At 40.2% G+C, this 25,715-nt stretch overlaps 1 protein-coding gene across 4 annotated transcripts in view; it reads left to right on the forward strand.

The window, feature by feature from the left end:
- LOC126412880 (importin-11) overlaps window positions 1-25,715 on the forward strand; it is a 171,303-nt gene that overhangs the window by 87,864 nt on the left and 57,724 nt on the right. For all 4 annotated transcript variants that reach the window (XM_050082767.1, XM_050082766.1, XM_050082769.1 and 1 more), the window contains exons 11-13: window positions 4,175-4,507; window positions 7,364-7,528; window positions 25,484-25,676. In XM_050082767.1, the coding sequence (XP_049938724.1) occupies window positions 4,175-4,507; window positions 7,364-7,528; window positions 25,484-25,676 (691 nt within the window). The remainder of the gene's footprint in view (window positions 1-4,174; window positions 4,508-7,363; window positions 7,529-25,483; window positions 25,677-25,715) is intronic.

Raw genomic sequence — 25,715 nt, forward strand, 5'->3', positions numbered from 1 at the left:
CAGATGCTATATTAGCTAAATGATGTTCATCCCATTAATCTTTTGACATAAAACACTCCCAAATGCCTGATTACTCATGTTGTAAGCTTAAAAGCTCCTTCATACTCCACTCCCTTCTTGAGCAAATACGTGAATGGCCACACTATTCAGCGAGCAATGACTGCAATTCCATGTCTGTGTGAAATCTTGGGAAATTTTGTATGGCCTCTACGATCTGAGGCTTCTCAGACTCCAGCTGAGCTGATTACATGTCCCAAATACTGTACCGTCTCTATCATGAAATTACTCCTCCACACTCAGCATGAGATGCTCTGCACACATTGTTTTGAATACTCTGGTATGTCTTTTGAAAACATAATGATGTCTTTCAAATAAACTATACATTGTTTCAGTTTTAATTTTTGCAAGAACTTGGTTCTTATTTTTCTGAACACCATGGCCAGTAATTCCCATAGGAACACTTCTCATGCCCTTTGCTCTGCTAAATGTAAGAGGACTTCATTAACAATGTCACTGTCCAGCTGCTTGTAGACACTAACACTGAGCTTCTGAATTCTCTCTACGAAACACTCTGTTGATTCTCCGTCCTTCTAGTAACCTCTTATGCAACTGTGCCCTGTAGTATGTGCAAGCATCCCCCCCCCCCCTGCCCCCCTGACAGACCTTCCCTGATGTCCTCAAATATATGGCCATCCCCTCCGCTTCTCACAACACACTACGTAAGATTTAACATTGTCTGTCAATCATAATTGGGTCATCCAGAACAGTTTATCTTCCTACCAACATCCCAGATTCGTGGTTGTCAGCAGGTTCTCTACAAATGCCAGAAAGTTCTCTCCCAATCAATAAGGTATCTTAATCATCTTGCCTTTCAGATAAACTTAGGCCTACTTTTTTGGCCAAACAATGTATTTATGACAATTAGCTGATTGCATAGTGCAAAACAAAAAATCTTTGATTCCTTCAGTTGGCATTTAAACTCAGATTTTAGTTGTATACACTCTACTTACTGTCGTCCATAATTCTATCCCACCTTCAACCTCAAATTTATAATCAGTGATTCAAGAATCAGTTTCTTTTGGAACACAAGAATTATCCCTTCTTTTGCTCTACTTTTTTCTTTCATACCTGAATAAACTGTAGGTAGTTTTGTTTCTTGTGGTGTGCCTTATACACTCATTTCTGTGTTTCACAAGTTCTAAATTTTGATCTAATTATTGCAGCAGCTGAAAAATCATAATAATTAAGTATATTAGTCAATCTACACTCATACTCATAAATTTTGCGGGTTTAAATCACCTCAAAGTAGGACCGTGCGGTGCATTTGACCTGTGGTCGTCGCACAGTTGTGCTGGTAGCCGTCCACATATGCAGAGGTGTGTTGGTGCATGTCAGAGTATGGTGCAGTGAGTAAGTGTGCAGACATTTTCAGACATGCTAATGGTGACTTGTGTGTTGAAAATGGCTCAAAGAACACACATTGATGACGTTATGAGTAGTAGGTGGCTGGAGGCTGGTCAAACACAGTAGGTCGTTGCACAGGCCCACCGTGTGCCACTTAGTGTAATCTCAAGATAATGGCACTGATTCTAGCCGACAGGAAATGTGTCCAGGCACTACAGTACAGGATGTCCAGAGTGTACAACACCACAAGAAGACCGATATCTCACCATCATTGCCTACAGACAGCCACGGAGTACTGCAGGTAGCCTTGCTCGGACCTTACCACAGCCACTGGAACAGTCGTCTCCAGTCGCACAGTCTACAGATGACTGAACAGACATGGTTTATTCGCCAGCAGACCTGCAAGGTGTATTCCACAGACCCCTGGTCACAGGAGAGCCCGTAAAGCCTGGTGTCAAGAACACCGTACATGGTCATTGGAACAGTGGTCCCAGGTTATGATCATGGACGAGCCCAGGTATAGTTTGAACAGTGATTATCGCCGGGTTTTCACCTGGCATGAACCAGGAACCAGATACCAACCTCTTCATGTCCTTGAAAGGGATCTGTATGGAGGTCATGGTTTGATGGTGTGGGGTGGGACTATGATTGGTGCACTTACACCCCTGCATGTCTTTGACAGAAGTACTGTTACAGGGCAGGTGTATCGGACGTCATTTTGCACCAGTATGTCCACCTTTTCAGGGGTGCAGTGGGTCCCACCTTCCTCCTGATGGATGATAACGCACGGCCCTACCAACCTGCCATCGTGGAGCAGTACCCTTCAGACCTAAACCCCACCAAGCACATCTGGGATGCTCTCGGTCGATGTATCACTGCACGTCTTCAAACCCTATGACACTTCAGGAGCTCCAACAGCACTGGTGCAAAAGTGGGAGGCTATACCCCAGCAGCTGCTTGACCACCTGATCCAGAGTATGCCAACCCGTTGTGCGGGCTGTGTACATGTGCATGGTGATCATATCCCATATTGATGTCGGGGTACATGCGCAGGAAACAGTGGCGTTTTGTAGCACATGTGTTTCGGGATGGTTTTCTTAACTTCTTAACTTATCACCAATACCGTGGACTTACAGATCTGTGTCACGTGTGTTCCCTGTGTGCCTATGCTATTAGCACCAGTTTTGTGTAGTGCCGCGTTGTGTGGCACCACATTCTGCAATTATCCTTAATTTATGAGCATGCGTGTAGATGACTTTATTTGAAAAAATTCGCAATGATAACAAATTCCTTTAGGAAACCTATTACTTGAATTGATAAAAATATAAAATTCTGGAGAAAGAACAGTCTTGATTGTACAAAATGATCAAGACTGTTCCATATATTTTATTACTAGTTCATTGCAGTTGCTGCTGTTCCCATTATGTTTATAGTGGAAATGCTAGAGCTTTCATTGACATGTCTTATTGAGATCCATGTCTTCTGCAAACCATCACAAGATGAAACCAGGTTGTATCAGTGATATGGAGTAGAACAAGCATCCATCACCTTTACAACTGCTTGTATCAAATTTTGACAACCATCTAAACTGAGTGACGTCAGTTCTGTTATTGATTTAAAAAAAACTACTGTCTGTATTCATCAGCTTTCTAAATATTACTGAATGTTTATTGTTGCCTTCTTCTTCCAAAAGGCTAAACCTCGTCTCTGCACCACAGCTTCCAATCCTCAGCAGTCCTCTTCATCCCCATCAATGAAGAACTTCCCATCACCCTGATCATATTTGTTAAACAGCATGTTGTCAGTCATCCCCTCATTTTCTTCCCAACAGGCTGGCCTTCAGAAATGTTTTGCAAAAGAATATCATATTTAACCAAGTGTCCAGTGAGTTATGTTTGGCCTATAACTTTCAGTAGTCCTTTCTTCTGTCCTGTTTCATTTATTGTGGCTAATGAAGATTAGTTTGAAGGTAAATAATGATATTTTGTTTGTATCTTCTGTTTTCATTTCTTTGTAATGCAATTCATTGAACTTTTTTGCTGCACCAGTCCCATCCTCAGTAGTTGAATATTCTATAATTTCCATTTATTTGATGCCAATGGGCTCAAAGTTCCTTTGAAATCCACGAAGAATCTTTCCTTCATGCCAAAGCTGAGGTAGCTTGTCTCTGATCTTTGATTCAGTGGAAAAAGCATGCAAATAATCAAGAAAATTGTTCTGCTATAAAAATGATTACCATGGCCAAGGTATTGGTAAAATCACTGCATGCTAAAAACACATTCCTGTCACAGCCTTTTCAACTTATTAGGCTGCTTTACTAGTCGAGCTTTTTGTGCTGTGTGTGTGTGTGTGTGTGGGGGGGGGGGGGGGGGGGATGCTGACTAACGTTTTTAATTACTGACTGATTAGTCTTGTTCTCTCTCCCCCCCCCCCCCCCCCCTCCACTCTCCCTCCCTCCCTCCCCCGCTCTAGGTTACAAAATGTAATTGCTGAAATATTTTTTTTGGTGATGATCTCTGTGTACCCACCTCAGTATCATTGTTTTGCCACACACTACATCCAGCTGCACAAGTTATCAACAAATGGGCACAAGAATGTTGTACCTTGAAATCACAACACTTGAATCTAGTTGTCTGTGTACTCGTACATACACATAGAAATAAAATGTTGTAGAGTGACATTAATATGCAAATAATTCATCAGATTTACATTCTTTGCCTCTAATACTTAATAAACTAAGCCATGTGCTAATAAATGACCTTATTTTCAGGTTAACTTTGACCAATGGTTTTCAACAACACTTACGCAGGAGCTTGGAGTACGTGATGGAAACTACCGTATCATTAGGCGTCGAGTGGTATGGTTGATTGGTCAGTGGTTGAGTGTGAAACTATCACCAGAACTGCGGCCTGCTTTGTATGCTAACACATTACCACTATTACAAGCTGGGGAGGACATAGCTGTCAGGCTAGCTGCTTCCAACACTTTGAAGCTTGCCATAGATGACTTTGAATTCATTTCTGAACAGTTCCTGCCTTTCCTTGAACCAGCCTTTTCACTACTTTTTGCATTGCTTAAAGAAGTCCATGAGTGTGATACAAAGGTTAGCAAACATGTTTTGTTGATTGATTGTAATTAATTGTGATACTTTAGAATGGCAACATATTTGTATATGAAGTAGCATATGTATTTGGTAAGTGTGTGTGTGTGTGTGTGTGTGTGTGTGTGTGAGAGAGAGAGAGAGAGAGAGGTAGAGAAAATGATATAATAATAATCAGAGTAATATAAATACTCTTTCACCAATTAAAAATTAATACACCTGTAGTTTTCATAATTGCACAAGCAGGTACAAATTATTAAGACCAGCACGTTTACTGCCATATGGTGACCATTGGCCTCAGCATGTGGCTCTGCTGCACTAGCGGTGATCTCATAGCAGTCAGTGTGTGAAATTTACACTTAATTTTAACAACTTCCCATCAAACTAGAAACTTGCTTTATTTCCACTCAGACAATATAAATTGTTAACATTAAATTGTACAGGCCTTACCCTGTGCCATTGTTGCGAAGAGAGAGAATTACCGCATCCACAAAAAGGCAGAGAAGATGGTTAGATCAGGGCAAGAGAATAGAGAAGTCTGCTGAAAATCATTCAACATGTGAAAACAAATTGTTTTCTTCTTTTGAAGATAAAAAGGTCAAAAAGGGAAAGATTTAACCATCTCTCTCTCTCTCTCTCTCTCTCTCTCACACACACACACACACACACACACACACACACACACACCACTGTAGAAGTTCCAGAGTGGGTGCCGGGAGCACCACATGTTGTTGTTCTTTTGTCAACACTCTGGGAAGGGATATGTGATGAAAGTGTGCAATCTTTAGTTGCAGATAAAACACTATTAGTGAATATCTTTCCAAACAAAAATTGGACAATACAAAATTGGACAATGGGCTGAGTATGTGATAGTGCATAGTTAGTACTGTCATGGATTCAAGGAATAAAAATTATACCATTATGACTCAGTTGTAACCACACTCAAAAAGTATCACATTTCTTTTGAAGAGTTTTCAATAAGTGCTGTAACTGAAACACTATAGCTCATCACCCTTCAATTGAATTGCAGAAATTTGCAAAATATTAGTAGTTATTCATCTGTATTGTTTATTATTATTTAATGAAAGCAATCTAGTAGTTTTTTAAGTAGAATATGTTACATGTAGAGAAGAATAAATATTTATTATTATTGACAAATAACAGGGTTGCCACAAGTTCTGGAAATCAGGGAATATTAGGGAATTTCAAATGCCAGGGAAATATCAGGGTAATTGGGAAAAAAAACGCTGGAAAACTCTAGCTTGCTTTCCCCCCCCCCCTCCCCCCCTCCCCCAGTAGATGAAATGGTTTGTTTACTGAGATTTTATGCATTGTCACTGGCTGGGCGCAGCTGAGTATATGCACCGCTTCCTACTCACTCATTCTTACTGCTTCTGCCCTTCCTACCACCCCCGTCAGCTTGCAGTCAGTGCTGCCACCACTTCTTCGATGAGATGCAGGGTGGCATTAGGAATGATTTGTTTTTGATGCTGCGCTGCAGGCAGAGGTCATTTGTGCACAAGTTGGGGGGGTTGCGCGTGCGTGTATGGGTGGGTGTGCACACGCGCTCTTGCTTTCTGGCAGAAGCTATAGCTGAAAATTTAGTAGTGAGGGGTGTGGTGGTGGTGCCGTCCCCCCCCCCCTCTCGCCCCCACACACCCCTGTCTGTGGCTCAGTGGTAATCGTATGGTGAGTTTCTACCTGTCCCATTATTATTGATTTCCAGATTTTTTGCACAAGTTATTTGTTGCATAGATTGTTCACTGCAGTGTCATTTCATCAATATGCTGTCTGCGATATGTAAATAGCTGGCCACTTGAGTGGACTTCCACAAATGGCCAAAACCATAGGTCATTTCTGCGGGTGTCTCTAATGGATTGGGCCTGCCAATCTGAAGCCTGTCATTTCCCACTTACGTGCAGGCCCTGCTCATCAGATCTAGTCTCTCTGATCTGGCCACAAACGAGGTCTGTTTATGTGTGGCATATTTTCAGGGTTTATCCAAGAACCCAAGACTGCGGTGCTCCTCGGCAGGCCAGAGGCCAAGGGTGATCAATTTAAGGAATTGCAACTGTCTCACCACAAGTACATTATACAGTGCAGTGTTTTATAGACATTTTATTTATTCTAGTGCATTTTGGCACCTCGAAAATAATTTATATGTTAGAAAGTATGGTCAGCAGGAAGAAGAAAATTGTGGCAGTCATGGGCAGTTCGTAAGTAATGTACTCGCATATTTCTCACATAATACCTGTAAAATAATAGACATAACACAGTGGGTAATAACTGACAATAATGAACATAGTAAAACTAACATTTTATTGGTGGTCACCTATAGTGTCGGTTTACACAACTTTTCCCTGCCTTAGACACTTCTCTCAAGAAGCCTACTTTTTTCTGAGGTTATATCTTAAATCAGTGAAGGTATTTTAAATCTGTCTTGCAACTCCAAGGAAATGGATTCTTTTGTCAATAAATGAGTTTCATTTTATTGAAATAAAACAACAACAGTGATCTTCATTAAACACACATACCATTTGGCTTGCTTTCTCCATATAAAACGGTTAATTACAAAAGATGTTGATGTTAGTAGTTAAGATTTGTGCTCACACAGGGGAGAAATACAGAAATCCTTACTTCTTTTTTTGTCAACTTATGTCTGTGCTTACCCTTGATGTCTCAAAATTTGTCAAGGAAAAATACTAAAACTTCTCTGGAACTCAGGGAATTTCACTTGGGGAACTTGTGGCAACGCCAAATAATTATCGACCTAAAACTGAGGAAGAATGGGTGCAAATATCAAAAATATAGGATGTTAACTGTAATGTGATACTAGAAACTAATGTGTGAATGTTGCAGATGCACGTTCTGTATGTCCTGTCATTTATGGTGGAGCGTGTTGGTCTCTCCATCCGGCCTCACGCTGGTGCTTTAGTGCAGTATTTGCCGCTGTTGTGGGAAGAATCCGCTGATCATAACATGCTGCGCTGTGCCATTGTGTCTACACTTGTGCAGCTAGTGAAGGTAAGAGTTGTAACTAAAACAAATTTTTGACAGTATTGAAATACTATGTCCATACAGTAACAAATTTTATAGTTCTGTAGGCACACAGAAATACCCTGTATGGTTATAACAATACTTGATGCTCCCAAAATGTATCACAAAACTGCTAGGAGGAAGTAATTTGAAAGAGAGGAGTGCAGAGCAATACAGATTGATAATATAGTCTTAGAAAAATGCTCAATAATATTGTGTGGTGGGTATGAATTAAGGCCCACACAATTTTTCATCATAATTGACCATCTGCCAAAAAATTAATAAACCTTAAGGTTTTCACCAAGAATAACTTTGATCTTAAATAAACAGCTTTACATTCTCAAGGTCTAAATTTTTGGAAAGAACACTTCTACTTTGAAAAAAGGATGCTGCCGCCACAGTTTCAATGTATAGCTGTTGTTTGTCTATTATTAGTAGCTAAATATTTGCTGGATTACAGTGGTACCAGGTACTTTCAAAGAAAATATATTCTTACACCTGTAAATACTGACAAGGAGAGGTCTCCAGTGGTTGGAAGCTTTTTTGAAACAATGTATACAGTGATGTAGGTTAAGGTCCAATGAATCACATCCTGCAGCCATTCACCCTGGTGGGCCCTTGTTTGCAAGTAATCAATGAAAAAAAATTCGGAATTTTGCATGCTGCTCTGTAACTTTAAAACTAGTAACAATATACTGACAAGTTGCACAGTGTTAAGATACTGCACATCCGCATGCAAAAGGTTGTTGGTTTGAACCTTGTTACATGCTTTGAAATTTTTTTGTCTTAAGTCTTTATCCAAATTACTTTGATTATTATTTTTGTTCAATTATTTGGCTTAAATATAATTTTTTTCTCTTCTTTGATACCCCATATTAGTTGTAATATGTAATACCTAGTTTGCTCTTTTTTTTTTCCACTTGGAATCCTTGTTCCTGTGATTTCGATGATTGTCATATATTAACTTCCGTTTAATTTTTTTCATTTTATCATCTTATATTTTCATCCAAGTTTTTGCATTCTTTATTTCTATTTCTCATTTTGCTTGAATTTTGTTTTACTTACTATCCCTGCTTTCGTTTAAATCATCATCCACATTATTTTATCCATAGAGCAATAAAATTTGTGTTTTAAATGTTTGCCTGACAATTACTATCAAAAAATATGTACATTTTGTAACAAGAAATGCATTCTTGACACTACTACACAGTCAATATAAATAGATTATTTAGTCTTTTGTTTTTTAACCAACTGATTAGCATTTTCAAGTGTTCAACCTTTATAACACATAAGCAAAAATAATTAACTTCACATGCGCAAAGATTCCAAGTGGAAAAAGAATGATAGGAAGAAAAAAAATATGAGCTATTGAGAAGTTAATACGTTGATTGAAATGGCATGACAGAGGGAAACAAACAAAAAATTGTATGTAAACCAGTTAATTGAATAAAATACTGATCCAAGTCATTTTGATTAAGATTTAAACATAAAAAATTTCAATGTACCTGTTAAGATTTGAACCTATAACCTTTTGCATGTCAGGCCAGTACCATTCCTTACATACTTACTAATTTTGAAGTTATACAGTATCATGCAAATTCCAATTTTTTTTCCATCAATTACTCGCAAGTGAGGGCCTGCCAGGGTGAATGGCTGCAGAGTTGATTACTTAGCCCTTAACTTGCGTCACCATGTAGATTGTTCCAAAAAGTTGATCCCACTGCTGCAGACCTCTCCTTGTTAGTCCTGCTTACAGTACATTACTACTTGTCATGTAGTTTTATTATAAACGCTACTCCTTGCAATGTCCCATGACTAAAAACTGTTAAACAAACTGTGCCTACTGTATTCTGCGGAACAAATGGCTTGAATGAATAATGCAGGGTTTTTCATGTTTCTCATACATTAGCGTAATGGAAGGATCAAACAAAATTAGTTATGTACTTCATCTACATACATCATGGAACAAATTCTCAAATTCTTTGACAATGCGAAGTTGATCATTTTTAATAGATTTTAGTTTGTGGTGGAATGCTTGCTATGTTTTTCTGTTGTAGGGGTGAACAAATCATCTTTACCTATCTACTAGGATAAGTCTCTTATTTCTTGTTGGAACACTTTCGACTACCCGATCTAATTCTTCACAGTACTCATCTTTTTAATACTCAGTTGTATCTTCAGTCTGTGCTTGAACATCGATGAATGTTATATTGTACCATTGGTGTTTGATTGTGGTGTAAGACATTCTTTTGTTAATGATTCTTTAACCATATTAACAATCTCGTTCATGACAGCAAAGCCGATACCAGATTCATGCTGTTTTTCACCTCCCCATAAAAAATGACACAATCATTCTCCGTGTTTATCCCTTCTCCAAGCCGCCTAGTTTCTTGTAGAGCTACGATGTCTGTGTTGTATATTTTTAATTCAGATATCAAAGTCGCTGCCACAGCTGGTTTGTTAAGACTATGTACGTTCCATGTCTCGAATGTGAAATCCCGTTTGTTGTGTCCATCTTGTGAATTCTTGCACCGTACCCTAGTTCTGTTTCCTTTAAATCCAGTATCTGAGGCGTATCATTAATGTGAGCCAGCATGTATAAAATACCCAAGCCACTTTGAGTGCTGCGCAGGTTAAGCCTGGTGATGGGGCTATCATCACAGCTTCTAAGCATGCTGAGTAATATTTTGGATTACCATTTCCTAGAGAGACTGCCTCCCAGGCTTTGAGCTCTGCCTGCCCTGTAGGCAGTGACTGAAATTAATAACCGGTTTACAGCATTGCAAGAAGTTGTGGAGGAAAATAGTATAGGGAAGGCTTGGGAAAGAACAAATTGGGCAAGAAAAAGAAACTGAAGAAATGGAAATGGTTCAGTGAAAAGTACGAGAGAACAGCGAGAAAGAGGAAACCAGAATGCTGTGGCTGCAAAATGTGGAGAGTGAGGACAGGAGAGAGACCTTCAACACATTGAAAAGAGAGACAGCAAGAGTTCTACAAGCAGAGAAGAGGAAATACCTAACTGGATTCTTGGAATCTATAGAAGTGGAAAGCAGGAATAGAAACTCAACAAAGCTGTTTCAGTATACAAAGAACAATAAGAGAGGTTATCAAAGGGAAAACTTGTTCATAAAAGATAAAAATCGAAACATGCTAACACAGTTGGAAGATATTCTAGCAAGATGGAAAGAGTATTTCTCAGAAATGCTAAATTGCACTGATCCTCACATAAGCTTCAACTACGCAATGACCGAGAGTAACAGCAACAATACTGACGAATACAGCATCACAGAATAGGAAGTGGTTCACACCAATTCAAAAGTTGAAAAACAATAAACTGCAGGCGAGGACCAGATGTTAAGAGGATGGAAACAGACTACACAAAGAAATTTATAACTGTTTCACAATAATCTAGAAAACAGTACCTGAAGACTGGAAAACTGCAATAATTCGCACCATGCACAAGAAAGGAAACAAACTGGATTGTGGATATCACAGGGGAATCAGTTTGCTGAGCATAACATACAAAGTTCTGTCAATGATCAGTCTCGACAAAATTAAGCCTTACACAGAAAACATTTTTCAAGAGTACCAGGCTGTATTTCAAGCAGACCGTTCCACAAATGATAATCTATTTACTCTGTGGCAGATCTTTGAGAAATACTGGGACTTAAACAAAAACTTCCACAGGCTGTTCATTGTTTTCCAGCGAGCCTATGACAGCATCCACAGAAGTAGCCTCTACAACACTGTAAGAGAATTTAGATACCCAGTAAAACTGTGCATGGATGGCTCAGAGGGAGGAGTGAAGTTCAGAGGATTCATATCCTGCAACTGCCCAATCAAAACAGCCCTACGACAGGGAGATGCTCTTTCATGTGTTTTCTTCAACCTTACATTAGAGAAAGTGGCTCAAGGAAGTGATTTACAGCTGTACGATGGACTCCAATTCGAACTCGTGAAGTAAAACTCCTGGCATATGCAGTTGATATCGTTTTACTCAGTGGAACAGAAGAGGAGCTGAAGGACATATACAGATTTTTCAGGCACAGTGCCAGCAAAATAGGACTTTTGACAAACCAAGAAAAAACAGAATATATGGGAATAGGTAGTCATAAACCCAAATCCACACTATGAAATTGACCACCATTCTAGATTCAGAAAAGTTCATCAGTTTAAATACTTTGGATTCCGCTTCAGCAGTAAAAATATCATAATGCTTGGACATAAACAAGAGAATAAACTCAAGGTCAAGATGTCTGTATGCCTTATGCAGCCCACTCACAAAGTAGAGCTTTGTCAGTCACCACTGAGATGAACATATATATAACAGTATCATCTGCCCAGTAGTACTACATAGTTTGAAAAGCTGGACGCTTACCTAGAAAGAAAGAGCAAAACAATGTTTTTGAAAGAAAAGTGACGAGAAAAATCTGAGGACCTGTGTTGGAGAATGGCATGTGGAGAGTGTGAATCTGTCATCCAGAAATTAAAAAGTAGCAGACTGCAATGGGCTTGGCATGTGGCTAGAATGGAAAACAACAGAATTCCTAAGAAGGCATTCGAGGGCTCTCTCCAAGCAACAAGATCATTGAGCCAACCTCGCACGTGGTGGAAAGATAACTAGAGTAGGACATTGCAGCATTAGGAATCCTCACAGGGTGGAGAGAGACAGCAAGAGAGAGAAGAAGACGGAAGCAGAAGTTTGATGCAGCCCACGAGTGCTGAAAAGAAGAAGAGGGAGAGGGGGAGGGAGAAGAATAAGAATCTACATACGTACTCTTCAGGCCACCATATGGTGCATTATGGAGGGTGCCTTTTACCCTTACTAATCACTTCCTTTCTTGTTCTACTCGCAAGTAATGAGGGAAAATTGACTATTTATATGCATCCATACGAGCCCTAATTTCTCTTACCTTATATTACCTTCGTAGTCCTTACACAAAGTGAATGCGGGCAGCAGCTGGATCATTCTGCAGTCGGCTTCAAATGCACTTTCTCTAAATTTTCACAATATTGTTTCATGAAAAGAATGTTGTCTTCTTTCTCGGAATTCTCGTTTGATTTCACACATCATCTCTGTAATACTTGCGTTTTAATCTAAACTACCAGTAACAAATCTAGCTGCTAGCGTTGAAATGATTCAATGTCTTCCTTTAATTGGACTTGGTGGGCGAACCCAAACACTTGAGCAGTACTGAATGAATGAATGGGTTGCGCTAATGTTGTATATGCAGTCTCCTTTATAGACGAGCTGCACTTGTCTGAAATTCTCACAATAGACAGAGATCGACACTTCGTTTTCACTACTAATGCCCTTTCGAGGTTGTTCCATTTCATATTGGTTTACAACATTATGCCTAGCCATTTAATCAATGTAATGTGATTTTTGAGAAACAGTGTTGTCACAATATCCCATTCTAATCAAATGTCAAACTGATCTTCAGTAACTCAGCAGGTGCGGTTGGGTGTAGTTTTGGCAGTTGATGTACTGATGATTGGTGATAAATTCAACAAGTATTTCTCATTGTATTTCAAGCAGTAACTCCTCATTAGCCAAGAGGGGAGACTATCATTTTAATAGGAGAGTGGCAGAATTTAATTCTAGGAGCTTATAAGAACGCTTGATATGTGCAATTAGTGCCACCAGCAGGAAAATATGAGTAAGTGTTGTTACTCTACAGTCCAATTTCAGTCATGAAAAACTATCACTTTAAACCTCCAGCCAGTCCATAATCTGCACACATTAGCATAAATAAATTATTAATATCGATAAAAGATGTCTGTCTGTTTTCTACCTATTTAGGAGAACATTATTCTGTGCCACACAAGCCGGATGCGACTCTTGTTACTCAAAATCACTACCAAGAGAAACTTCACATATTGGAAGTTTTTCTCCACCCCCCACCCCACCCCCCACCCCCACCCCACCCTTTACCTGCTCCTCCCCCCACCTCCACCCCAATCCCCCACAGGTGCACGCCCCCCCCCCCCCCCCCCCACACACACACACACACACACACACACACACACACTCAATGCTGCAAATACCTTCTAGGGGTGGGATCAATGAGGGGGGGTACTTTTACTAAGTGGTTTTTGATTCTCAATGCAAAAATGTTGTCTTCCCTGTTAAATTGTTTTATTATCAACCAGTGTCAGATGCTTAAAAAAATATTTTGTAACACTTGTGAGTGAAACTATTCACTATAGCAAGTGACACAATCTTATTGATCATGAACATTAATTACAATGTAGCTCTGTGGGAGTCAGCCATGAAATACTGAAATATAATGTCATAAGAAGTGACCAGTTTCCTACTTTTAATAAGATGACAGTTCGATATGATAATATGGGTTGTTTACATACATGAAGTTTATCTTGTCATATATATATAAACTAACAAAGAGATAGAGGGGCTGGCCAGTACTTACCTCAGCTCAGTACAGCCGATAGATACACATAAAAGAGAACTGAAAATTTACATTCCTAGCTTTCGGAACTTTGTTCCTTCATCAGGGATGAAGGAACAAAGTTCCGAAAGCTAGGAATGTAAATTTTCAGTTCTGTTTTATGTGTATCTATCGGCTGTACTGAGCTGAGGTAAGTACTGGCCAGCCCCTCTATCTCTTTGTTAGTATTTGTTTCACATCTTATATGAGATTTTCCATTAATCATTTATATATATAAACTTCTTGTCATGCTATCATGTCCAGACGTCATCTTATGAAAGGCATTAAATTGGTCCTTCTGATGATACTGCAGTACAATATTTTATGACTAATTTCCACAGACATGTGTTGTAATTAATATCCCTGATTAATATGGTTGTGTCAGATGTAATATTTGTCTTGCAGTAGTGAAACTTTTTACTGAAGCATGTTTCTATAATGTTATCATTTTAACATTTGAAATTATTTTTTAACCACTTGATACAGCTGAGTGATAAAATAGTTTAGCAGGAAGGTACCATTTCCACATTCAGAATCAAAAATCTACTTACAAAATATATCCTCGTTGCCTCCGTCCCCAAAGGGTATTGGGTTGACTTAATTTTGTGCATGTGTGTGTAGGGGGGTCTTCTACCAGAACACTCAAGAGACAAGTTAACTTCTGAAAGTTTACCTATAGTTTGGGGACAACCAGTTTAATGAGCCCCATAACCAGACAATAAGCAGAGGCTAAAAAGCCACTATTATCCGTTCTAGAAAAAACCTCATGATAGCAAGTTGCAAGTGAGGCTGTTGTCAGCAACAATCACTGCTGCTGCTCCTACTGTCTTTAAACTGTTAGTACTGCAGTTCCCCATGAACAACAGAACCAACTGAGATTTGAACAAGAAACATCTTAGGACTTAAGTGTGTTAACCAAGGGACACATGTTCACACAGGTTTGGAGAAGGGATCCCTTACAGTTAGTTGAAGCTTGGTTTAGTTCTAGACTTAATGGAAAATAGTGTATGAAATAAATAGATGAAATCAGTGAAAATGCAACAACATGAAATGTATTTGTACAAATCATTCAAATACGCTGAACTTGCAGTGGAACAGTTAAAAATTTGTACGAGACTGGGACTCGAACCTCGATTTCACACCCATTGCATGCAGTCACCTTAACCATTAGGCTCCCTGAGTATACCTCTGGGCCTGACTCAAATGTTTATCATCAGTTATGTTTCCACTAAAGATTTCCAAACCCTAGTACCAGATACTTCTATGGGGTATGTTACAAAAATAGTACAATGAGAGTACAGTCAGTGGAGGATTGTGGCTTACCCTGCCACAAGGGATATATTTTAATTAATTAAATGCACTGAAATAAAATGTGTGGATTAATGGGGATACAATCAATGAAGATGTAATGATGTTAAATATTAACAGTGCAAGCCAATCAGATATGCAGGAAATCAGACTGTATTTTTACGCTTAGTTTTTATAATACCCATGACCACAGATGTATTACATGATATGTCCTGGTCGATTTAGACTGCTTGGTTTTCCTGAGTGCTATGCAAATCATCCAATACTTGCAAACAGAGAGATTTTCTATAACAGTCTGCTGATATTCATTTACAGTTCTCTCATGTTTCATACAGTTGTTATGTATCGGGAAAAATTTAAGTATGATGGGAACGTGAATTCAATAGTAGGGAATGAAGGAAAAATTGTAGGAATACAGGGGGGTGAGGAATGAAAGGGAAAGCTAACTTACAGAGTTTTCCACAGAGCATCATTTAATCATTGCCAAGACTTGGTTTAAGGATCATGAAAGAAGGTTGTGTATTTGAAAGAGACCAGGAGAACTGGAAGGTTTCAGGTATTTTATATATTGACAACACAGTTTTAGAAACCAGGGTGTACCTACAAAACATTTCAGGAGCAAATGTCAACTCTAGCCATAATTTGTTTGTTATGGAGTACAAATTAAAATTGAGTAAATTGCAGAATGGTTGGAAAATAAGGAAGACTTGAATAAGTTTAAAGAACCAAAGGCTCGGAACTTTTAAAGAGAACATTAGAGAATGATAATCTGACAAAAGTGAAAGAAACACAATAGAAGATCAATTGGTAGCTTTGTTTGTGTACATGTGAAGGCAGTAGAGTAATCATCATCATCATCATCATCATCATTTAAGACTGATTATGAGTTTCAGCGTTCAGTCTGGAGCATAGCCCCCCTTATAAAATTCCTCCATGATCCCCTATTCAGTGCTAACATTGGTGCCTCTTCTGATGTTAAACCTATTACTTCAAAATCAGTCTCAACCGAATCCAGGTACCTTCTCCTTGGTCTGCCCCGACTCCTCCTACCCTCTACTGCTGAACCCATGAGTCTCTTGGGTAACCTTGCTTCTCCCATGCGTGTAACATGACCCCACCATCTAAGCCTGTTCGCCCTGACTGCTACATCTATAGAGTTCATTCCTAGTTTTTCTTTGATTTCCTCATTGTGGACACCCTCGTGCCATTGTTCCCATCTACTAGTACCTGCAATCATCCTAGCTACTTTCATATCCGTAACCTCAACCTTGTTGATAAGGTAACCTGAATCCACCCAGCTTTTGCTCCCATACAACAAAGTTGGTCGAAAGATTGAACGGTGCACAGATAACTTAGTCTTGGTACTGACTTCCTTCTTGCAGAAGAGAGTAGATCATAGCTGAGTGCTCACTGCATTAGCTTTGCTACACCTCGCTTCCAGTTCTTTCACTATGTTGCCATCCTGTGAGAATATGCATCCTAAGTACTTGAAACCGTCCACCTGTTATAACTTTCTTCCTCCTATTTGGCACTCAATCCGTTTATATTTCTTTCCCACTGACATTACTTTCGTTTTGGAGATGCTAATCTTCATACCATAGTCCTTACATTTCTGATCTAGCTCTGAAATATTACTTTGCAAACTTTCAATCAAATCTGCCATCACAACTAAGTCATCCGCATATGCAAGACTGCTTATTTTGTGTTCACATATCTTAATCTCACCCAGTCAGTCTATTGTTTTCAACATATGATCCATAAATAATATGAACAACAGTGGAGACAGGTTGCAGCCTTGTCTTCCCTGTGAAACTACTCTGAACCATGAACTCAGTTTACCGTCAATTCTAACTGCTGCCTGACTATCCATGTTGTTGTTGTTGTGGTCTTCAGTCCTAAGACTGGTTTGATGCAGCTCTCCATGCTACTCTATCCTGTGCAAGCTTCTTCATCTCCCAGTACCTACTGCAACCTACATCCTTCTGAATCTGCTTAGTGTATTCATCTCTTGGTCTCCCCCTATGATTTTTACCCTCCACGTTGCCCTCAAATACTAAATTGGTGATCCCTTGATGCCTCAGAACATGTCCTACCAACCAATCCCTTCTTCTGGTCAAGTTGTGCCACAAACTTCTCTTCTCCCCAATCCTATTCAATACTTCCTCATTAGTTATGTGATCTACCCATCTAATCTTCAGCATTCTTCTGTAGCACCACATTTCAAAAGCTTCTATTCTCTTCTTGTCCAAACTATTTACCGTCCATGTTTCACTTCCATACATGGCTACACTCCATACAAATACTTTAAGAAACAACTTCCTGACACTTATATCTATACTCGATGTTAACAAATTTCTCTTCTTCAGAAACGCTTTCCTTGCCATTGCCAGTCTACATTTTATATCCTCTCTACTTCGTCCATAATCAGTTATTTTGCTCCCCAAATAGCAAAACTCCTTTCCTACTTTAAGTGTCTCATTTCCTAATCTAATACCCTCAGCATCACCCGACTTAACTCGACTACATTCCATTATCCTCGTTTTGCTTTTGTTGATGTTCATCTTATATCCTCCCTTCAAGACACCATCCATTCCGTTCAACTGCTCTTCCAAGTCCTTTGCTGTCTCTGACAGAATTACAATGTCATCGGCGAACCTCAAAGTTTTTATTTCTTCTCCATGGATTTTAATACCTACTCCAAATTTTTCTTTTGCTTCCTTTACTGCTTGCTCAATATAGAGATTGAATAACATCGGGGAGAGGCTACAACCCTGTCTTACTCCCTTCCCAACCACTGCTTCCCTTTCATGTCCCTCAACTCTTATAACTGCCATCTGGTTTCTGTACAAGTTGTAAATAGCCTTTCGCTCCCTGTATTTTACCCCTGCCACCTTTAGAATTTGAAAGAGAGTATTCCAGTCAACATTGTCAAAAGCTTTCTCTAAGTCTACAAATGCTAGAAACGTAGGTTTGCCTTTCCTTAATCTTTCTTCTAAGATAAGTCGTAAGTTCAGTATTGCCTCACGTGTTCCAGTATTTCTACGGAATCCAAACTGATCTTCCCCGAGGTCAGCTTCTACTAGTTTCTCCATTTGTCTGTAAAGAATTCGTGTTAGTACTTTGCAGCTGTGGCTTATTAAACTGATTGTTCGGTAATTTTCACTTCTGTCAACACCTGCTTTCTTTGGGATTGGAATTATTATATTCTTCTTGAAGTCTGAGGGTATTTCGCCTGTTTCATACATCTTGCTCACCAGATGGTAGAGTTTTGTCAGGACTGGCTCTCCCAAGGCCGTCAGTAGTTCCAATGGAATGTTGTCTACTCCGAGGGCCTTGTTTCGACTCAGGTCCTTCAGTGCTCTGTCAAACTCTTCACGCAGTATCGTATCTCCCATTTCATCTTCATCTACATCCTCTTCCATTTTCATAATATTGTCCTCAAGTGCATCGCCCTTGTATAGACCCTCTATATACTCCTTCCACCTTTCTGCTTTCCCTTCTTTGCTTAGAACTGGGTTTCCATCTGAGCTCTTGATGTTCATACATGTGGTTCTCTTATCTCCAAAGGCCTCTTTAATTTTCCTGTAGGCAGTATCTATCTTACCCCTAGTGAGAGAAGCCTCTACATCCTTACATTTGTCCTCTAGCCATCCCTGCTTAGCCATTTTGCACTTCCTGTCGATCTCATTTTTGAGACGTTTGTATTCCTTTTTGCCTGCTTCATTTACTGCATTTTTATATTTTCTCCTTTCATCAATTAAATTCAATATTTCTTCTGTTACCCGAGGATTTCTACTAACCCTCTTCTTTTTACCTACTTGATCGTCTGCTGCCTTCACTACTTCATCCCTCAGAGCTACCCATTCTTCTTCTACTGTATTTCTTTCCCCCATTCCTTTCAATTGTTCCCTTATGCTCTCCCTGAAACGCTGTACAACCTCTGGTTCTTTCAGTTTATCCAGGTCCCATCTCCTTAAATTCCCACCTTTTTGCAGTTTCTTCAGTTTTAATCTACAGGTCATAACCAATAGATTGTGGTCAGAGTCCACATCTGCCCCTGGAAATGTCTTACAATTTAAAACCTGGTTCCTAAATCTCTGTCTTACCATTATATAATCTATCTGATACCTTTTAGTATCTCCAGGGTTCTTCCATGTATACAACCTTCTATCATGATTCTTAAACCAAGTGTTAGCTATGATTAAGTTGTGCTCTGTGCAAAATTCTATCAGGCGGCTTCCTCTTTCATTTCTTAGCCCCAATCCATATTCACCTACTACGTTTCCTTCTCTCCCATTTCCTACACTCGAATTCCAGTCACCCATGACTATTAAATTTTCGTCTCCCTTCACTATCTGAATAATTTCTTTTATTTCATCATACATTTCTTCAATTTCTTCATCATCTGCAGAGCTAGTTGGCATATCAACTTGTACTACTGTAGTAGGTGTGGGCTTCGTATCTATCTTGGCCACAATAATGCGTTCACTATGCTGTTTGTAGTAGCTTACCCGAATTCCTATTTTCCTATTCATTATTAAACCTACTCCTGCATTACCCCTATTTGACTTTGTGTTTATAACCCTGTAGTCACCTGACCAGAAGTCTTGTTCCTCCTGCCACCGAACTTCACTAATTCCCACAATATCTAACTTTAACCTATCCATTTCCCTTTTTAAATTTTCTAACCTACCTGCCCGATTAAGGGATCTGACATTCCACGCTCCGATCCGTAGAACGCCAGTTTTCTTTCTCCTGATAACGACATCCTCTTGAGTAGTCCCCGCCCGGAGATCCAAATGGGGGACTATTTTACCTCCGGAATATTTTACCCAAGAGGACGCCATCATCATTTAATCATACAGTAAAGCTGCATGCCCTCGGGAAAAATTACGGCCGTAGTTTCCCCTTGCTTTCAGCCGTTCGCAGTACCAGCACAGCAAGGCCGTTTTGGTTATTGTTACAAGGCCAGATCAGTCAATCATCCAGACTGTTGCCCTTGCAACTACTGAAAAGGCTGCTGCCCCTCTTCAGGAACCACACGTTTGTCTGGCCTCTCAACAGATACCCCTCCGTTGTGGTTGTACCTACGGTACGGCTATCTGTATCGCTGAGGCACGCAAGCCTCCCCACCAACGGCAAGGTCCATGGTTCATGTAAAGACCTTTAATTGCTTGCAAACGTTTGCCTCCTATTCCATAATCTCGTAGAACAGACAATAACTTCCACCTAGGAACACAGTCATATGCCTTTTCTAGATCTATAAAGCATAGATACAATTCCCTGGTCACCGAGCGAGGTGGCGCAGTGGTTAGACACTGGACTCGCATTCGGGAGGACGACGGTTCAATCCCGCGTCCGGCCATCCTGATTTAGGTTTTCCGTGATTTCCCTAAATCACTCCAGGCAGATGCCGGGATGGTTCCTCTGAAAGGGCACGGCCGACTTCCTTCCCGAAAACAACCAACCAACCAACCAACCAACCAATTCCCTGTTCCACTCATAACACTTCTCCATTATTTGCTGTAAGCTAAGATCTGGTCCTGACAACCTCTAAGAGGCCTAAACCCACTCTGATTTTCATCCAATTGGTCCTCAACTAATACTCGCACTTTCCTTTCAACAATACCTGAGAAGATTTTACCCACAATGCTGATTAAAGAGATACCTCTGTAGTTGTTACAATCTTTTCTGTTTCCATGTTAAAGATTGGTGTGATTACTGCTTTTGTCCAGTCTGATGGAACCTGTCCCGACTCCCAGGCCATTTCAATTATCCTGTGTAGCCATTTAAGACCTGACATTCCACTTTATTTGATGAGTTCCGACTTCATTTCATCCACCCCAGCTGTTTTATTGCACTGCAATCTATTGACCATTTTGTCCTCTTCCTCAAATGTGATCCTATTTCCATCATCATTCCTATCCCATTCTACCTCGAAATCTGAAACATTACTGATCGTATTTTCACCTACATTGAGCAACTCTTCAAAATATTCCCTCCATCTGCCCAAGGCATCCACAGGATTCACCAGCAGTTTTCCTGACCTGTCCAAAATACTTGTCATTTCCTTCTTACCTCCCTTTCGAAGACTGCTAATTACACTCCAGAATGGTTTTCCAGCAGCTTGACCCATAGTCTCCTACCTGTTTCCAAAGTCTTCCCAAGATTTCTTCTTGGATGCTGCAATTATCTGTTTGGCTTTGTTTCTTTCTTCAACGTAACTTTCTCTGTCTACCTGAGTTCTAGTATGTAGCCATTTTTGATACGCCTTCTTTTTCCTTTTACAGGCTGCCTTGACTGTGTCATTCCACCAAGCTGTTTGCTTCATCCTACTTTTACACACCACTGTTCCAAGACATTCTTTAGCCACTTCTAGTACTGTGTCCCTGTACCTTGTTCATTCCTTTTCCAATGACTGTAATTGACTAAATTCAACTAACTGGTACCTTTCTGAGATCGCTGTTATGTACTTGTGCCTGATTTCCTTATCCTGAAGTTTCTCCACTCTCATCCTCATACATATGGACCTGACCTCCTGCACTTTCGGCCTCACAATTCCAATTTCATTGCAGTTTAAATAATGATCAGTGTCATCAAAGAATCCCCTGAATACACATGTGTCCCTCACAGCCTTCCTGAATTCATGATCTGTTATTATATAGTCAATGACAGATATGGTTCCCCTGCCTTCCCAAGTATACCTGTGAATGTTCTTATGTTTAAAAAAGGAGTTTGTGATTACTAAGCCCGTACTGGCACAGAAATCCAGGAGTTGTTTCCCGTTCCTGTTGGCCTCCATATCCTTTCCAAATTTACCCATAACCTTTTCATACCCTTCTGTTCGATTTCCAATCCTGGCGTTAAAATCACCCGTGAGCAGAACACTGTCCTTGTCCTTTACTGTAACAACTACATCACTGAGTGCCTCATAAAAACTATCCATCTTATCTTGATCTGTCCCTTCACAATGTGAATATACTGACACAATCCTAATTTTCTTGCTAGACACTGTCAAATCTATCCACATCAGTCGTTCGTTTACATACCTTATTGCAACTACACTGGGTTCCATTTCTTTCCTGATGTAAAGCCCTACACCCCATTGTGCTATTCCTGCTTTGACTCCTGACAGGTAGACCTTGTATTCTCTTCTTTCTCACCCCTTACCCGAATGTCACTAACTGCTAAAACGTCCAGCCCCATCTTACTTGCAGCCTCTGCCAGCACTACCTTCTTCCCAGAGTAACCCCCATTGATATTAATAGCTCCCAATCTCATTACCATTTGTTTGCCAAGTCGTATCTTAGGAGTCCCTGGTTTGTCAGTTAGAGGTGGGACTCCGTCACCTCCAAAGGTCCGAGGCATTTTGCTCTGATTGTTGCCAGCATCATATTTAAAGTACCAGGGAAGCAGGTTGCTAGCCTTACTTGCCCCGAGTCCCATTGGGTTTTACCCCTAACGGCTGAGGGACTAACCGGTGGATTTGGTAGTCTTTGCCGTATGAGCACAAAGGTGACCACGACTCAGAATATGTCCGAGATGCCCAGCCTTATTCCAAAGTAACTGGTATCCCGACTGTCGGGACCACTTACTTGGCCACTCATACGTTGCCCGTGGTTCATGAACTATGACATGACTACAGGAACTAACACCATGAACCACGCAGTAGAGTAATGACTAGACAGAAAGACAAATCCCAGTAGAAATCCTAGCATAGCATACGAGATAATGAATTTAACGATGAAAGGCGAAAATACAATATCAAATCATATTAATGTGACCACTGATCAAAAGCCAGAATAACCACATTTCCTATGGAGTAGCGTGGACTGCTGTGAAACGTGCAGGAAGAGTGTCAGTGAGTTTCTGGAAGGTACTGACAGGGATATGGGGCCACACTGACGCCAGTGCCATGACCATGTGCACTGGGTTTCTTAGTTAGAGATCAATGGCACAAACAGCCTGATAAAAGTTGTTTCTCAATTGGGTTTAAATCCAGGGATTTTGGTAGCCAGGGGAGTATGGTAAACTCAACCTGGTACTCTTCGAGCTATGCATGAACGCTCCAAGCTGTGACACACATTACATTGTCCTAAGGTAGTTTCATTGTGCTGAGGGAAGGAAACTGCATGCAGTGCTGGACTTGGTCCCCAATGATAGATGCATACTTGTTTGATCAATTGTCCTTTCTAGAACAACGGGATCTGTAGAGAATGCCATGAAAACATTCCCCAGACCATAACACTGTTGCAGAGTGTTTGCTTTCATGTTTCACTCCATACTCTCCAACAGCCATCTGCCCAGATGGAGCATAAAACATGATTCATAGGCCACCTGGCATCACTCAGTGGATGTCCAGTTGCAGCATTGGCATGCATGTAAATTCTGGCCTTTGTTGCCAGGAACCACAATCAGTATGGCTGCATGAACCAAAGACCTGGTACAGAGGCCCATACACAGCATTTTTTCCTGAAAATTTGTTTTGGAGACACTCTTAGTAGCCTTTTGGTTCATTCAGTTGGTCTGTTGCTCTACAGTTGCACATCTGTTCACCCATACACATCCCTGTGGCCATCATTCGTCCCTGTCATCTATGGCCAGTGGTGCACCACAGCTGCCTCGGCACCAGTTACAGTTAGTGCCATTTTGCTGCATGTGCTATATTTTAATCATGATGATATGCAAACAATTTACAGACTTAGTCATTTTCAAAATGCTTCCACCCACAGCACGAAAACCAATGAGCACGCCCTTTTGGACCTCAGATAAATCATTCCACCTTCACATTATGTAAAAAACTGCACTGTTTTCCACATTCCCCCAACGTGCTTTATATACCATCCACTGCTAGTGCTGACACCTGCTGTGTGTGAGTACTTATTGAATGTTGATGTCAAACGTAGGTGGTGGTCACATGTGACTGGGCTGTATATGAGAAAGCAGTAAGTGATCAAACAATGGAAAATCCAGGATGGAATGTAACAATATTGTGAAAGGAAAATTGCCACTCACCATACAGCGGAGATGCTGAGTTGCAGATAGTCACAAGAATAAGACTGTCACAAATAAATAAAAATTGCGGCCATTAAGGCCTTCGTCAACAATAGATGTAGAGGAGGGCACGCGCGCGTGCATGCGCACACACACACACACACACAAAACCATGACCACGACCACAGTTTCAGGAACTAAAACCACACTGTGTGTAGCAGCAACGATGCGCGATGGGAGTGGCAACTGGGTGGGAGTAAGGAGGAGGCTGGGGTGAGGAGGGGGAGGGATAGTAGGGGGGGGGGGGGGTAGGCAGACAGTGAAGTGCTACAGGTTAAATAGACGGCAGGGGAGATGTGGGGAAGGGGGGAGGGGGGGGGGACGTGTGTGTTAGAGTGGCAACTTTCCTTTTCATAATAAAGAAGTAAATGAAACAGGCAAAAGGGAAGTACAAATTACTAAAAAGGAGATTGCAAAAAAGTGTGAAGTAACAAAGGAAGAAAAGCCAAAAGACAAAGTTATAAGACCATACATGACTATAGGATATACAGATACCATTTATAGGAAAATGAGATACTGGTATAATCTGTACATTGAGTGAACTTCAAAGGAAAACAAGCATAAACTTGGAAAGTGAATCGAAAGTTCAGGGAGGAGAAATAGAAACATAAAGTTCACCAACAGTATTGTAATTATGTCAAAGATGGCAAAGTACTTGGAAAATCAGTTGATTAATGGAATTTTTCATATCTTGAAAAGAGGTAAGATGAATTTCAGCATAAATAAATTAAGGCTAATGTAGAGTTATTAAATTATATCGGCTGATGTTGAGGGAATTACACTGGGAAATGGCACACTAAAAGTAATAGGTAAGTTTTTCTATTTGGGCAGCAAAATAACTATGATGATATAAAATACAAACTGGCAATACAGAAAAAAGTATTTTTCTGAAATTGAGAAATATGTTAATGTCAAATGTAAGTGTTTGGAAGTCTTTTCTGAAAAAAAAAAAAATTACACATGATGTAAGCTGTGTTTGCAATTGTTTCTTTCCCCCAGTGTCTTTAAATTATCTTGTGAAATCATCATTATTATTATGTTGCACATTTCGTGTGTATGTGCATACCATCATTTAGTATATAGAACATTATAACGCAGATTATCCATGCATATCATCACCTATTTCAAATAGGCACTTGGCAGTGGAAGCGAAACTCTGCACCCATTCTTGCTGCCTGTCATTCAAATGAGTACAGATGTGCAACAAGATTGCCATGTATATCTCATGGAAGACGGACTGGAACTATGGTTGGCTGTCCTAGAGAATACTGCTACAGCCAGTCCAGATCTTCTGCAGCTTTTCAGGAATATGCCTCCTCTGCTTGGTCAGTACACAAAATACAATACTGGTGTTTTGTTTTTGG

Source organism: Schistocerca serialis, chromosome 7 (genome assembly GCF_023864345.2).
Source record: "Schistocerca serialis cubense isolate TAMUIC-IGC-003099 chromosome 7, iqSchSeri2.2, whole genome shotgun sequence".
NCBI classification, from domain to species: domain Eukaryota; kingdom Metazoa; phylum Arthropoda; class Insecta; order Orthoptera; family Acrididae; genus Schistocerca; species Schistocerca serialis.